At 36.0% G+C, this 14,221-nt stretch overlaps 2 protein-coding genes, 1 long non-coding RNA gene and 1 pseudogene across 3 annotated transcripts; 1 reads left to right on the forward strand and 3 right to left on the reverse strand.

The window, feature by feature from the left end:
• Window positions 1–1,694: 1,694 nt before the first annotated feature.
• LOC147919493 (secreted RxLR effector protein 161 pseudogene) lies at window positions 1,695–2,501 on the reverse strand (annotated as a pseudogene).
• A 2,915-nt stretch (window positions 2,502–5,416) lies between these two features.
• On the reverse strand, window positions 5,417–6,319 carry LOC147919494 (uncharacterized). The gene has a single exon (XM_087503987.1). It carries the CDS (start codon window positions 6,317–6,319, stop codon window positions 5,417–5,419), a length of 903 nt encoding a protein of 300 aa, XP_087360113.1.
• A 1,379-nt stretch (window positions 6,320–7,698) lies between these two features.
• LOC147919495 (uncharacterized) lies at window positions 7,699–9,694 on the forward strand. The gene is made up of 5 exons (XR_015592074.1): window positions 7,699–8,401; window positions 8,598–8,688; window positions 8,786–8,875; window positions 8,990–9,167; window positions 9,459–9,694. It is a non-coding gene; the product is annotated as an uncharacterized LOC147919495 (long non-coding RNA).
• Window positions 9,695–10,872: 1,178 nt separating this feature from the next.
• LOC104771444 (putative inactive receptor kinase At5g67200) lies at window positions 10,873–13,901 on the reverse strand. Its single transcript, XM_010495966.3, has 2 exons — window positions 12,239–13,901; window positions 10,873–11,610 (listed from the first exon to the last, which is right to left on the reverse strand). Exons 1-2 carry the CDS (start codon window positions 13,653–13,655, stop codon window positions 10,988–10,990), a joined length of 2,040 nt encoding a protein of 679 aa, XP_010494268.2. The 5' UTR covers window positions 13,656–13,901; the 3' UTR covers window positions 10,873–10,987.
• Between the last annotated feature and the right edge of the window lie 320 nt (window positions 13,902–14,221).

Consider the following 14,221-nt stretch of genomic DNA (forward strand, 5'->3'; position numbering starts at 1 on the left):
ATTAGGGGACTTTAAGGGCCTGACTGGTTCAAACGTTGCGGTTGCGGTTGCGGAAGATTGCGGAAGCAGGCGATTGCAGTTTCAAGCGTTATTAAGCGTTTTGAACGACTAGTTTAGCGGTTTAAAATTGGTGCGTTTGCGGGAGGTTTACGACTGGTTGACCAGCGGGTGCAACAGCGGTTGGAACATAATAAATGTGATATATAATAGATAAATATTTAAAAACACCAAAATTTTTATTAAACTTGATTTATAATTAAAACTTATTAAAAAATAATACAATAATAATTCAAATAACAATAAATTTCAGATTGAAATACTAATTCCTTTATGCATTTGGCTTTTCACCAAAAATTTAATCAAGTAATTTGATAAATGACAAATCATATGCTTTAGATCGTAGATCTTTTCTCTTTTCTCTTAGATTGTGGGTCAATAGTTGCATCGGTAGGAATGGTCAAGTGAGAGTTGAGAAGAGTCACTGGTGATTTGTTTTAATATTTTTCACAAATAATCTTATTTTCTTAAATTTCTGATGAAATATTATATTTATTTAGATTTTTTTGAACTTATGTGCAATATGCCATTAAATTTACATCAAGTTTTTCAGGTTATTGTTAATTAGAATATTATTTTCTTCTAATTGTTTATTTTATAATCTCTGCAATCGTATCCGTACTTCATTTTCTCTCATCCTTAATGAGTAAAATAGTTAGATAGAAGAAATAACAAATAAAATTTCATTATCATTGATTTTTTTAAAGTTAAAAAAAAAAAAAAATCCAACCGCAATCGCCCGCAACCGCAAACGCTTGCGGGAAGCAGCTTTTAGAATTCAGTGGTTTGAAACGGTTGGGAGCGATTAGGAGTGATTGGGAGTGATTTGTGTGATTGGTTTCAATCGCTAGCAACCGCTACCACCCGCCAACGCAGCGTTTGTGGGAGGTAGCGGGAGAACCAGTCAACACCTAAAAGGTTATAGCTTTTTTTAATTCCAATCACACATTTGTTACCTATTTTTATTCTTATTGTCATTGATTTTTTTTATATGATGATTGTAGGATTTTTGGTTTTTATTTTTTCATCTGTAAACTGTAAAGCATCAATAAGGAGCTTTAAAAAAAACTTCTTTTATATTACGTTCTGTCTTTTAATTTAATTTTGTTGAGAAACCACTATATAATGGTGTATGAGACAAGAGAAAACAAAGAGTAGTGGAAGAGAAGTGTTGTGAACTATGACTACAAAACACTTATGAGGTTTGTGTTTTATAACACTTTGTAAAGAGAACAAAAACTAACAAAGAGATAGAGAGGGAGGGACAGCCACGAGAGAGAGAGACTTTGAGAGTGTACTTGATCAAAGACAACTTATGTGTGTCATTCTTATTACACAACTCCTTATTTATAGTGCATTACAAAAGACATGAGTCACACACTTAGACACTTGGTAATGACAAGTGTTGAGTTAGTGTAATACTACAAAAACAAGTGTCCTAACATGTGTCTTGTGATGGATTAATCACAATTCTATTTCATAATACTCCCCCTTGATTATCCATCACCATTGACGAGTTACGTACTACCTCATTAAAAACCTTGTCACGAAAAAACCCATTGGGATAAAAACCATGACAAGGGAAAAAGAGTATAGTAACGTAATCTCTCCCTCGAAAAGATATGTATGATCATTCTTCATAAATCTCGTAGATGACGCATTCCAATACTGTGAATATGCTTTTTGAATGTGGTAGTCGGAAGCGCCTTTGTGAATAGGTCTGCTGCATTGTCACTTGAGCGGATATGTTGGATATCAACTTCCTTCTTTTGCTCGAGTTCTTGAGTGTAGGAGAAAAATCTTGGAGGTATATGATTTATTCTATCGCTCTTGATGTAACCTTCTTTGATTTGGGCGACACAAGCAGCATTGTCTTCGAATAATGTTGTTGGCTCTTTCTTGGTGATTATTCCACTTGATTCTTGTATGTGGTTAGTCATTGATCTGAGCCATACACATTCCCTCGATGCTTCATGAAGAGCAATTATTTCTGCATGATTTGAGGAAGTGGCAACAAAAGTCTGTTTCTGTGAGCGCCATGAGATTGCAGTTCCTCCAATTGTGAAAACATATCCAGTTTGGGATCGGGATTTATGTGGATATGATAAATATCTTGCATCTGCAAAACCAACAAGACCAACCGAAGAGTTTCTAGGATAGAATAATCCCAAGTTAATCGTACCTTGAAGATAACGGAGAATATGTTTTATCCCATTCCAATGCCTGCGGGTAGGGGATGAGTTGTATCTTGCAAGTAGATTCGTAGCAAATGCAATATCTGGTCTAGTGCAATTTGCAAGATACATGAGTCCACCGATAGCACTCATATAAGGTACTTCGGGACCAAATATTTTCTCGTTATTTTCACAAGGTCTGAATGGATCACTATCGATATTCAGAGATCTATTAACCATTGGAGTACTCAAAGGAGTCGCTTTGTCCATATTAAAGCGCTTTAAAATATTTTTCGTATAATTTGATTGATGCACAAATATTCCATCTTGGAAATGCTCTATTTGAAACCCGAGACAGAACTTAGTCTTTCCAAGATCGCAAATTCTTCCTTCATATAAGTTCTTGCATCATCAATCTCCTTTTGAGTTCCAATTATATTCAGATCATCAACATATACAGCAATGATCACAAATCCCGATGGAGATTTCTTTATGAAGACGCATGGGCATATTTCATTATTAGCATACCCTTTCTTTAATAGGTATTCGCTTAAGCGATTATACCACATGCGCCCAGATTGTTTTAATCCGTAAAGTGATCGCTGTAATTTGATCGCACAAATTTCATTAGACTTAGAGTCTAATGCCTCAGGAATCTTAAATCCTTCTGGAATTTTCATGTATATATCATTATCCAATGATCCATATAAATATGTTGTCTCTACATCCATAAGGTACATTTCTAAATTATTAGAAGCCGTTAGACTCATTAAGTACTTGAATGTAATTGCATCCATGACTGGAGAATATGTTTCTTCATAATCAACTCCAGGTCTTTGAGAAAAACCTTGTGCAACAAGTTGGGCTTTATATCTTGTGATTTCATCTTTCTCATTTCTTTTTCGCACAAATACCCACTTGCAACCAACATGTTTTATATCTTTAGATGCAGTGATAAGAGGTCCAAAGACATTTCTTTTATTGAGGGAGAGCAACTCTAGTTGCATAGCCTTTTTCCATTTCTCCCAATCAGGTCTATGTTGGCATTCTGATACAGACCTTGGATCTGGATCATCTTTTTCATGATCGATCTCTTTAGATACAGAAAAAGAGAATATTCCATTATCATCATCGATTTCATCTCTATACCATAACATTCCATTTTGGGCATAGTTAATTGAAACCTCATATTTTTCTGTATCATCCTGAGGACTTTTCTCTTTATTTGGTTCTTCCTGAACCTTTTCATCTCCCATTTTCTTTTTCTTTCGGGGATTTTTTATCTTTAGAGCCCATTGGTCTCCCCCTTTTCAATTGAACCTTAGGTTCATTAGCTTTGCTTCCATCAAGTTCCTCCCTAGGAATTTCAACTCTTGATGGTGCATTTGCAGCGGGGATATATGACTTTGTCACCCTTTTTGTATCTATGAACGCATCTGGTAATTGATTTGCCAAATTTTGTAAATGTACAATTTTCTGAACTTCCATTTCACGTTGATTGTTGGGGGATCAAGATATATCAAAGATGGTGTATACCATGTAATATCTTTTGTTACTTGTTTAATTCCTCCCCCTAACGCTGGAATTTATCTTCATTATAATAGCAATCGGCAAAACGTGCCGTAAACATATCACCAGTTTGCGGTTCAAGATATCGAATTATACTCGGTGATGCATAACCGACATATATGTCCAATCTCCTTTGTGGCCCCATTTTTGTTCTTTGTGGTGGGGCTATAGGAACATAAACCGCACATCCAAAAAACGGAGTTAGGATATTTTTGGCTCTTGGCCAGATGCTAATTGTAAAGGGGAATATTTATTATATGCGCTTGGTCGTATTTGGACCAATGCCGCAGCATGCAATATAGCATGACCCCATATAGAAATTGGGAGTTTTGTTCTCAATATTAACGGTCTAGCAATGAGTTGTAGTCGTTTAATCAAAGATTCAGCCATGCCATTTTGTGTATGAACATGAGGAACCGGATGCTCCACATCGATTCCTATTGACATACAATAGTCATTGAAAGCTTGTGAAGTGAATTCACCGGCGTTATCAAGCCTGACTTTCTTTATGGCATAATCAGGGAATTGAACTTTCAACCTGATTATTTGGGCAATGATTTTTGCGAAGGCCGTGTTTCTTGTTGTCAATAGACACACATTTGACCATCTACTAGATGCGTCAATCATTACCATAAAATAACGAAACGACCCGCATGAAGGATGGATAGGTCCACATATGTCACCATGTATTCTCTCTAAGAACAATGGTGATTCATTCCCAATTTTGGCTGGCGATGGCCGAATTATGAGTTTTCCTTGAGAACATGCATCACATGAAAACTCATCAGATCTAAAAATCTTTTCGTTCTTCAATGGATGACCATTAGAATTTTGCATAATTTTTCGTATCATGACTGAACCAGGATGTCCAAGTCTTTCATGCCATATCTTAAATGTACTAGTAAACTTAGAGTTTACTATAACATAAGATGCAAAATTATTTATTTTTGTGCAATACAATCCAGAGGATAACATTGGCAATTCTTCTAATATATGTTTCTCCTCAGATGTTATGCAAAGATATTCAATGCCATTCTTATTCAGAGTCTCTATATGATATCCATTTCTTCGGATATCTCTGAAACTAATCGAGTTTCTATGAGACTTGGGGCAATATAATGCATCAATTTCAAATTTTGTTCCCCTTGGCATTGAAAAACTGGCTTTTCTAGAGCCTATAATAATCTTTGCATTACCACATATAGTGCTCACGCTTCTAGCGGAGTCTTTTATTTTGAGGGAGGAGAAATATTTTTTCTCTTTAAGTATTGAGTGTGTTGTACCACTGTCTGCTAGACACATATCTCCATCCTCAATCTCAAAATTTGACATTTTCTGAGATAAAATATTTATAAAATAAACATTAATAAAATAACATAAAGTCTTACAAAAAACTTATCATATATTACAATAAAACTATTATCCAAAAAGACATAAAGTACATATCAAACTATGATAAAGCATATCATGGCATATAGGCCTTATTCGCATGATTTTCCGTTTTCATTATCAACGAGAAAATCTGCTATATCAAGATGGGATTCATCGTTTAGGCCATGGAAAAAAAGTCCAGCTTCATCAGAGATGAGGTTTGTCTCAACATTCCTTTCTTTTGCCTATTGAGATGCTTGATACAGATCGGCCAAATGTTTTGGAATACGACAGGTCTGATACCAATGTCCTTTCATGCCGCATCTGTAACAAGTACTTTCATCTTGTTTCTTTATAACGCGACCAACATTATTGATTTGAAGATGCTTGTTGGTTTTTCTTGCGTTGAAGTCATTCGGAGAGAAACCTCTTCCTTTTCCTCGTCCACGACCTTCTCCACGACCTCCTCCACGACCATGACCACGGCCTCGACTGCGTCCGCGTCCACGTCCTCGTCCTTGCCAATTATTATAGCTGGATGTAGCAACATTCACTTCTGAAAGTGGAGTTGATCCAGTTGGACGGGTTTGATGATTTATCATCACGCGCTCATTATTTTGTTCGGCAACATGCAAAACTTGCATTAATTCAGAATATTGAGTATACCCTCTTTCTCGATATTGTTGCTGCAGGAGTACATTTGAAGGATGGAAAGTTTGGAATGTTTTCTCGATCATATCATAATCGGAAACTTCTTCTCCGCAGAGAGCCATCCTTGAAGTGATTCCGAACAAAGCGGAATTGTACTCACTTACACTTTTGTAATCCTGAAACCTCAGGTTTAGCCATTCATGTTTGGCTTTTGGTAAGATCACATACTTTTGGTGATCAAACCTATCCTTGAGCGCGATCCAGAGATCTACAGGATTTTCTCTCGTGATGTATTCATTTTTTAAACCATCATGGAGATGGTGACGCAAGAACATCATGGTTCTTCCTTTTTCCTCTTCTAACCCCATTTCTGACGTATCAAGAATTTTGAGAAGCCCATTCCCTTTCAGATAGAATTTTACATCTAATGCCCATGTCATATAATTTTTCCCAGAGACATCAAGGGCGGCGAATTCAAGCTTTGCCAAGTTTGACATGGTTACTATATAAATAATAAAACAATTTGTTAAATATAAAATTTTATGAAATAATTCTGTAAAATCTTGTTTTAGTAATAAATATAAACTATAAAATAAAATTATAAGCTATATAATATATTCATAAATTAAAAAAATCATTTTAGGAGGCATAGCCTTCCATATGATTTATAATATATAGATCTGAACATATGATCAAGGAGGCAGAGCCTACCATTAGATCAAGAATGTAGATCTAAATGATCAAGGAGGCAGAGCCTATCATTAGATCAAGAAATATATATATAGTCTTTTACTCTATAAATAATACATATAGTAATATGCATGTAAAATAATTAAATTCAAATTTTTTTAATAAAACTTAAATCTTACCTCAAATTGATGATGTATCACAAATCTCTTATGCTCAAACTTGTAACGGATCGAGAGTCGTTCGTGCTGATAACGTGTTGAGAAACCACTATATAATGGTGTATGAGACATGAGAAAACAAAGAGTAGTAGAAGAGAAGTGTTGTGAACTATGACTACAAAACACTTATGAGGTTTGTGTTTTGTAACACTTTGTAAAGAGAACAAAAACTAACAAAGAGATAGAGAGGGAGGGACAGCCACGAGAGAGAGAGAGACTTTGAGAGTGTACTTGATCAAAGACAACTTATGTGTGTCATTCTTATTACACAACTCCTTATTTATAGTGCATTACAAAAGACATAAGTCACACACTTAGACACTTGGTAATAACAAGTGTTGAGTTAGTGTAATACTACAAAAACAAGTGTCCTAACATGTGTCTTGTGATGGATTAATCACAATTCTATTTCATAATAAATTTTAATTTTATCTGTGAAATTTTATCTTTTCTTGTTTTTCTTTACTTATGAAACAATTTTGTGTGTGTGTGTGTGTGTGATTTTTCCAATTGTGAATGCGCACATACATATACCAATGAAGCAAGAGTACTTTGATTAGCAATTAAAAATAAATAAAAATTAACCAAAGTGGAAAACTAGCATAATTACTAGTTCCTAAAGTTGAAAAATACACAATTTGGTCCAACTTTCACTATTGGTAGTTTGGTACATTGCATTTCTCAGTACATTCAGAGTCGTGCCTAGGTGACACTACAAGAAATATCCACATTGATAGCACAAGACAATAACTCATTTTTCGTAACTGCTATGAAAGATAACTTTTTTTTTTCGATTACCCTATAATAGCACTCAAACAACACTATAACAAAAAATCATGAAGCGGGAAGTTAAAATTACTTGTTCCGCCAATATTTGGGGAAAATTTTCACTTAAGCGTCGTATGTGAACAAGTCCATAGAAAAAAAAAACATACCTTGAAAAATTAAAACATTAAACATATCTCAAAAGAAAAAAAAATTAGAAACTCTCCTTCGTCAAGGGTTTCATCTTGGAAACCACCGTCGTCGCCATCAACGGCATGAGTTGTTGGAGCTTCAGTAAAGTCTAATCCGGTATCTCTCGACTCTCACCCGACCCAAATTGGTTTCTTTCTGAGATTATTGCCCAATCTCATGCCAAGGCGAAGAATCTGGCCCCTCTCCTAACAGATCTGAATTTAGAGGATGCAGCTTTGGTTTCTCCGGAAAAATCTCTCACTACTGCGAAAACCACAGAAGTGGAGGACCCAGAATCCGGCAAGCGTAGAGGAAACTTGGTCGAATGTACTCTCTCTCTCTCTCTCTCTCTTTCTCTCTCTGACTTGAGACTCTGTTTATCACTGAACCAACTCATCCATATTGATTTATATCAATTCCACCACCATCGTCACAAAGAGGCTCTTTAAGTCTCTGTCGGTAATCTCATCTTCTTCTGCTTATCTCTCAGGTTTTAGGGGTTTCTGCAACATTTGTGTTGATTCACTCTCAGATTTTAGGGGTTTCTGCAACATTTGTGTTGATTCACTTCTCTTCTCGCTGTATGAATCCGTACTGATCTGGGTTTTCTTGTTAATTCAAGTAAATTCATGGAATCTGTGTTGGAATTTTGAGCTCAGAGTGGATGGTCGTGGCCTTTATGATTACCACAAGCTATACTATCAAGTTTGGCAAGTTAGTTCTTACTCTTTTCTCCTATGTTGTTTAGCTTGAAAGCTTCAATTTTTGTGAGATGTATGAATGTATTTGCCTTGCTCCTGTGATTTTATGAATTTTGTTTTGGGTCTCTTCAGATTATTACTTTTGATTTCTCTGGTTTTTGTAATATTGTGAACTGATGGCAAATTTATATATGTGTGAGTTTTAATAGGGAATATGGTCTCTATTTTCACGGAATTTTCTCCAATGGCTAATCCCTCGTTTGAGCTTGGCCGCATTATAGATCTTGCATTAACTCTAAGGTAAACTTCTCTTTTGGATTGATCTCTGTTGATGTTATAAACAAAAACTTTTGGATGTTGTGTCTGGATTGATGTGTCTTTGTGTTGGTGGTTATAGAGAAAGTCGTGCAGTAGATACAGTCATACAGAGTCGCTCTCTGTTCTAGCTAGAAAACTGGTCTGGTCTGTTCGCATTGGACAATGGAGGGTAGGTTTAATTGGCTGCATTTCTTCTTCATGTGTAGGTTCTTGTTGTAACAATGATCTTTTATGTGAATTTTGTTGCTCACTCTCTAATATGAACTTGGTTTTTTTTTTTCAGAAGCCCAAGTTGTTGTAACACAAACTCGTTAAGAAGAAACCTGCAGAGAAGTAATACTCGTTAATTGTGATCTATCTGCATTTCCTTGCTGTGTATTGACAACAGTCGGATATATCTAGACTTGAAGCCAAAGCATAACTCCAGCAGAAGGATAGGGAAATTGCAGCTCAAGTTTCAGGTAAGATGCTTTTCGCTTAGACTTTTGGTTGACCAGGTTTGTAAACACTTTGAATATATTTTCCTGTTTTTCATTTCTCTTGTTTAATCCTTTGTGCGTCCTACGACTTCACCAACTGTACAAAAAATAAGATTTTTACCATTGCTTCTGAACTGATTCAACTTTTGACTCTGTTTTTGTTTTGGTTACAATTACAATTTAGGGTTTATTTATCTCTCGGTGATTGGTATGTGCTTATATTGTTAATGGCAGATTGTGGCTTCTCATGATTCTTTTGTTTCATATGAGCAGATGCATATGGAGAGGATAACATGGAACATGTCTTTTTCATATATTCAAAGTGAACTAGTGGCTGTTCATTGGATTGTTTCATGGCAAAGTGAGCAGAAGAAAGGTTTGGATGGGTTACATGTACATGTAAAGTTTGTCTTTGTTCTTTGTAATGTTAGTTTTATTTTATTTAAGACTTGGTGACACTTGATGTTATGTAAGACTTATTTTGGTTAATGTAATATTATTTTATGAAATTTAAAAATATAGAATTTAATTTAATAAATTTTGAAAGAAAAAATGATACTACCATATTATATAAAATAGCACTAACTCCTAACTTAGCGTGTAAAATAACTTATAACATTAGTTTAAAAATTTAGAAAAGCCCCATAACAGAGCATTTTGGTACTGCTATGGTAGAAGACTTTATCATAGCATACATATCTGGCGCTATTGTATGTGTGGTACCTACGATAACAGTGGCCTAACATAGCATTTGTAAAAAAGCTATGAATTACATATTATAGCGTTTCTTTCGTGCTAACAATGTACATATTTGTTGTAGTGTGAGGCAAAAAGAAACTCGGCCAAAATTTTTGAAAAAATTATAGATGCTAGTATACTTCTAATCTATTGTAATTAATTAACTAGAATCTCACTTTTATATTGAAAAAACCTGATATTTTTAATTTTGGGTAACATAGTTAATAATTAATAAGGTATTTTAAATTAAAACTGATTAAACCAAAAATCAAACATTGAAATTACAAATTGTGATAACTAATATATTTACATTCTTAGATTAATATAGTGGATGTTTCAATATATTTAATTTTTATTGTTGTTTTTCTTCCTTTATTTATGTATGATATTAATTGTTATTTTAGAAACTTTTGTTTTATATGGATTGTTGAAGAAAAAATTTCAACACCGCCTCCGGCCTCCATATCTCTAGGCACGGCTCTGAGTACATTACACATTAAAAAATGACCAACAATGTATATTTTTGGTGAAAAAAGTCGGGAAAGTTTAAACTTCGTCCAAATTCAAATGGACTGCATGCATACGAAAGCATACGAAAAAGTACATTGCACATTACTCTGTGTGTGTAAGTGTAACCGTAGTAAAAATTAAAAAGCATACGAAAAAGTGATTTTATTTCTCTCTTTTGATCCTTATATACTTGTTGATTAGTTAAAATGTTCCACCCAAAATCGTGTGCAACTATTTAGAAACACAATGCAAGTAATGCGCAGATCCATATCTAAAAGAAGTACAGATCTACCAAAATAAACATTTTCAAGAAATACAAAGAACATGTACCAAACTCTCTATAGCCACTATTGTAAAAGGTTTGAGTTTGCTTAGTTTTTAGTTTACGATTTTTTATGATTTGAAGAAGATATGAAGACCTAGTAGTAAACGGGGTAAGTGATTAAGGAACCATGGCATTAATCTAAAACCGCCACTGTTACATATAGTTTTAAGATTAGTGAAAGACATAGATTTAGTTTAGAAAAAAAGTAAATAAAACTACTGTCCTTAAATTAGGAGCTTCCAGAATTAGTAGAATCCATAACAAGTTCACACTCTTCCATCACAGCCGCTTCTTTAATCTCTTGCAACATTTTCAAAACTTGCCACATCGTAGGCCTCTGCTCCGGCGATGATAAGCTACAAGCCACCGCGACTTCAGTCAACATCCCAAATTTGTCCCTATCCTCTCTCCAATTCCCACTCTTCTTCTCACCTTCCTCTCTCACTTTCCTAACCCATTCCATCATCCCATCCAACGTCAAAACCGGAATCTTCGAAGGTTGCTTCCCTGTCAAAAGCTCCAAGAGAAGAATCCCAAATGCGTAAACATCGGCTTTAACAGATTGGTAATTCAAACTCTTGTGTCGAGCTTCAGGGGCTTTATAAGCCGCTGCATCGACGTCTTCTTGACCATCACCACTGGATACTAAAGGAGGGTTTGTTGCAAGAGCAATAAGGCAGTAATCGGCAATACAAGCTTCGAAGTCCGGTCCAAGAAGGACATTAGAGGATTTGAGATTGCCGTGAACAAGCTGCCATGCTTGGTGGATGTAGGATAGACCTTGAGCCACGTCTTCTGCTATCTTCAAGCAAGATGTCCAGTGCAATGGTGTTGCCCTTGACGATTTCGTACCTACACAATATCATATATCAACTTTTAACATAATTAAGCTTTGATTATACTAAAAACCAAACAAAACGTTTAAAATAAGCTCCTCAATGCTTAACTTGTAACTAAATGAACTAACCAAATCTATCACATTCCTCTTGCTAGACATTGACATATAAACCAAAACTAAACCAAAATATATTTATGCAAAGAAAAACCAAAATCCCAAACCAGTGTTAGTATACTCTCTTCATCATTTTAAGTGATGATTAGACATAATGCAGACAGTTAAATAAAAACTATATAAAACACATATCATAGTCTATTTTCAAGTAAATAAGCATTAATTATAACAAAAAAAATTTGAATGTAAACTTTTAAAAATTAAAAAAAATAAAAACAAATTAGTACAAACATTTGAAATCATGTAGTAAAGTTAACTGTGACCAAAAAAAAAAAGAAAATCAATAAATTCCATGTGGCCGCAGAAGCTAACTGTGCAGTAAAGCTAAAAAATTGACTGAACAAAGTAAAAAACCTCGTAAGTAGTAAATTTAACACAAGCATTAATCACGCAAACCAAACAAAATGCTTGATGTCTTCAATGATATAAATGTACTAATCCAATGTGAGAGGGTTTACGAAAGCTTACCGTGGACAAGAGACGAGAGACTGCCATTTGGCAAATAATCATAAATCAATAGCCTCTCTTCCTTAGCTTGAAAATAAGCTCTGAGTGGAACCAAATTCGGATGCCCCAAAGCACCAACTGATTCCATGTGACGCTCAAATTTATCTCTCCCTACACCCTCTAATCGAATGGCGTCTAATCTCTTAACCGTCACGATCAAACGGCTGTCAAGCAACGCCTTATAAGTGGTCCCAACTGTTCCTCTACCCAATAACTCAGCCGACGCTGTCATTAGCTGGTCCATCGTATACACGTGCGCCTCACCTGCACAGAATACTAGACTCCCGCTTTTTGTCGCTTGTAGCTTCTTCACTTTCTCCTCGATCTCACTCTCTTGCTCTATCGCCGCCGCTACTTCCGCCGTCTCCGCCGCGTCGAATGTCACAACCGCCGTTGATTCTTTTCCTTTTATTGACTTCTCGTTTTTGCCTCTCCGTCGTCTCTTCACGGCGCCGATTAGGCACGCGATGGAGATGAAGAGGATAAATGCGCCGGATATAAACGCTAGGATCACCACGAATCGTGAATGTTTGCCGTGATTTGTTTGGGATAGTCCCACTCCTCCGATTTGCGCGATTTGACCGAGCTTTTTGGCCGGTGGTGGCGGTGGCGGCGCCGGAACCGGAGTGAAGAACTTGGGTCTTGGACTGCATTCTTTGTGAACGATCTCGCCGCAGAGATTAGGGTTTTTGAGAAACGACGAAATACCGAACCGTAATAAAACGGCGGTTACTGGTACAGCACCGGTTAAGTTGTTAACCGAAACGTTAAATGTATGAAGCGAGGACTGGTTTAGAGCTGGGACAGGACCGTTGAAGCGATTCGAATCGAGACGGAGGTAGTTTAACCGGCCGGAAAGAGCTAAACCGGGTGGGATTAGACCGGTGAGGTTGTTGGAGGAGAAATCAAGAGTTCTTAACCGGTGAAGCGCGAGAACCGAGAGAGGAAACGAACCGGAAAAAGAGTTGTGATCGAGAAATAACGATTTGAGATTAACTAAACCGGAGAGATCCGGTATAGGTCCGGTTAAGGAAGTGTTTTTGAGACTGAGAACACGGAGCTGGTCAAGTCTATTGACTGAGTCAGCAACGAGTTGACCTCCGAGGTAAAGATCTTCAATGACCAAACGAACCACTCTGTTTCCGTAGCACGTAACACCCCACCATTGACAGAAGTGAGAGCTCGTGTTTATCTTGTTCCACAGATCAGCTTTGGACTTGAAACGTACCAAAGCAGAAACGTCGCGGTGATGATGAAACGCTCGTTTTGTACGGTTGAAGGAAGAAGAAGAAGTAGAAGAAGCAACAATGGTAGTGAAGAAGAAGAAGAAACAAAAGAAAAGGAACCCAGAAATGGGCAAGTTACAACGAAGAAGCATAGCTTGTAAGAATGTATTAAAGAAGCATGTTAATGTCTCTGACTATTACATATGAAAGAGTTTTTAGAATGTAGTAGTAGAGAGAGAGGTGAAGAGAGCAGGAGGTACGTGACAAAAGGATGTAAGACACAAGAGAGTAGCTGTCGGGGACTGGAAAGTTTCAGAGTCACGTGAATACTGAATAAAGTAAAGAAGTTGAGAGTAATTATTATATAGTATTAATGATACTTGTAGAACTGTTGAAACGAAGTAAAAAAGCATAGAAGATGAAATATATTAATGCCGATTTTGTAGGAAGAAAGCTAATACGGGAGATCTAACTCTTTTGTTTTCTTTCAAAACCGGATCTAACTACTGTAACGAAAGAAACAATAGTATTATTATGTTTCAGATAGATTTAGGCTCCAAATATTAGTACAGGTTGTTATGGACCTTATGTTTGTTGACACTTTGAAGCTAGTTGAAGTGACAAAAAGCCAAATGTATTATTTTCTACTAGTAAGTCATTTTGTTTCTCCTTTGTTTTGTTAAGTTCATGTTTTGCCTTTCAATTGAAGATTCAGCCA

The sequence above is a fragment of the Camelina sativa genome, chromosome 20 (assembly GCF_030686135.1).
Source record: "Camelina sativa cultivar CO46 ecotype springtype chromosome 20, ASM3068613v1".
In the NCBI taxonomy this organism is placed as follows: domain Eukaryota; kingdom Viridiplantae; phylum Streptophyta; class Magnoliopsida; order Brassicales; family Brassicaceae; genus Camelina; species Camelina sativa.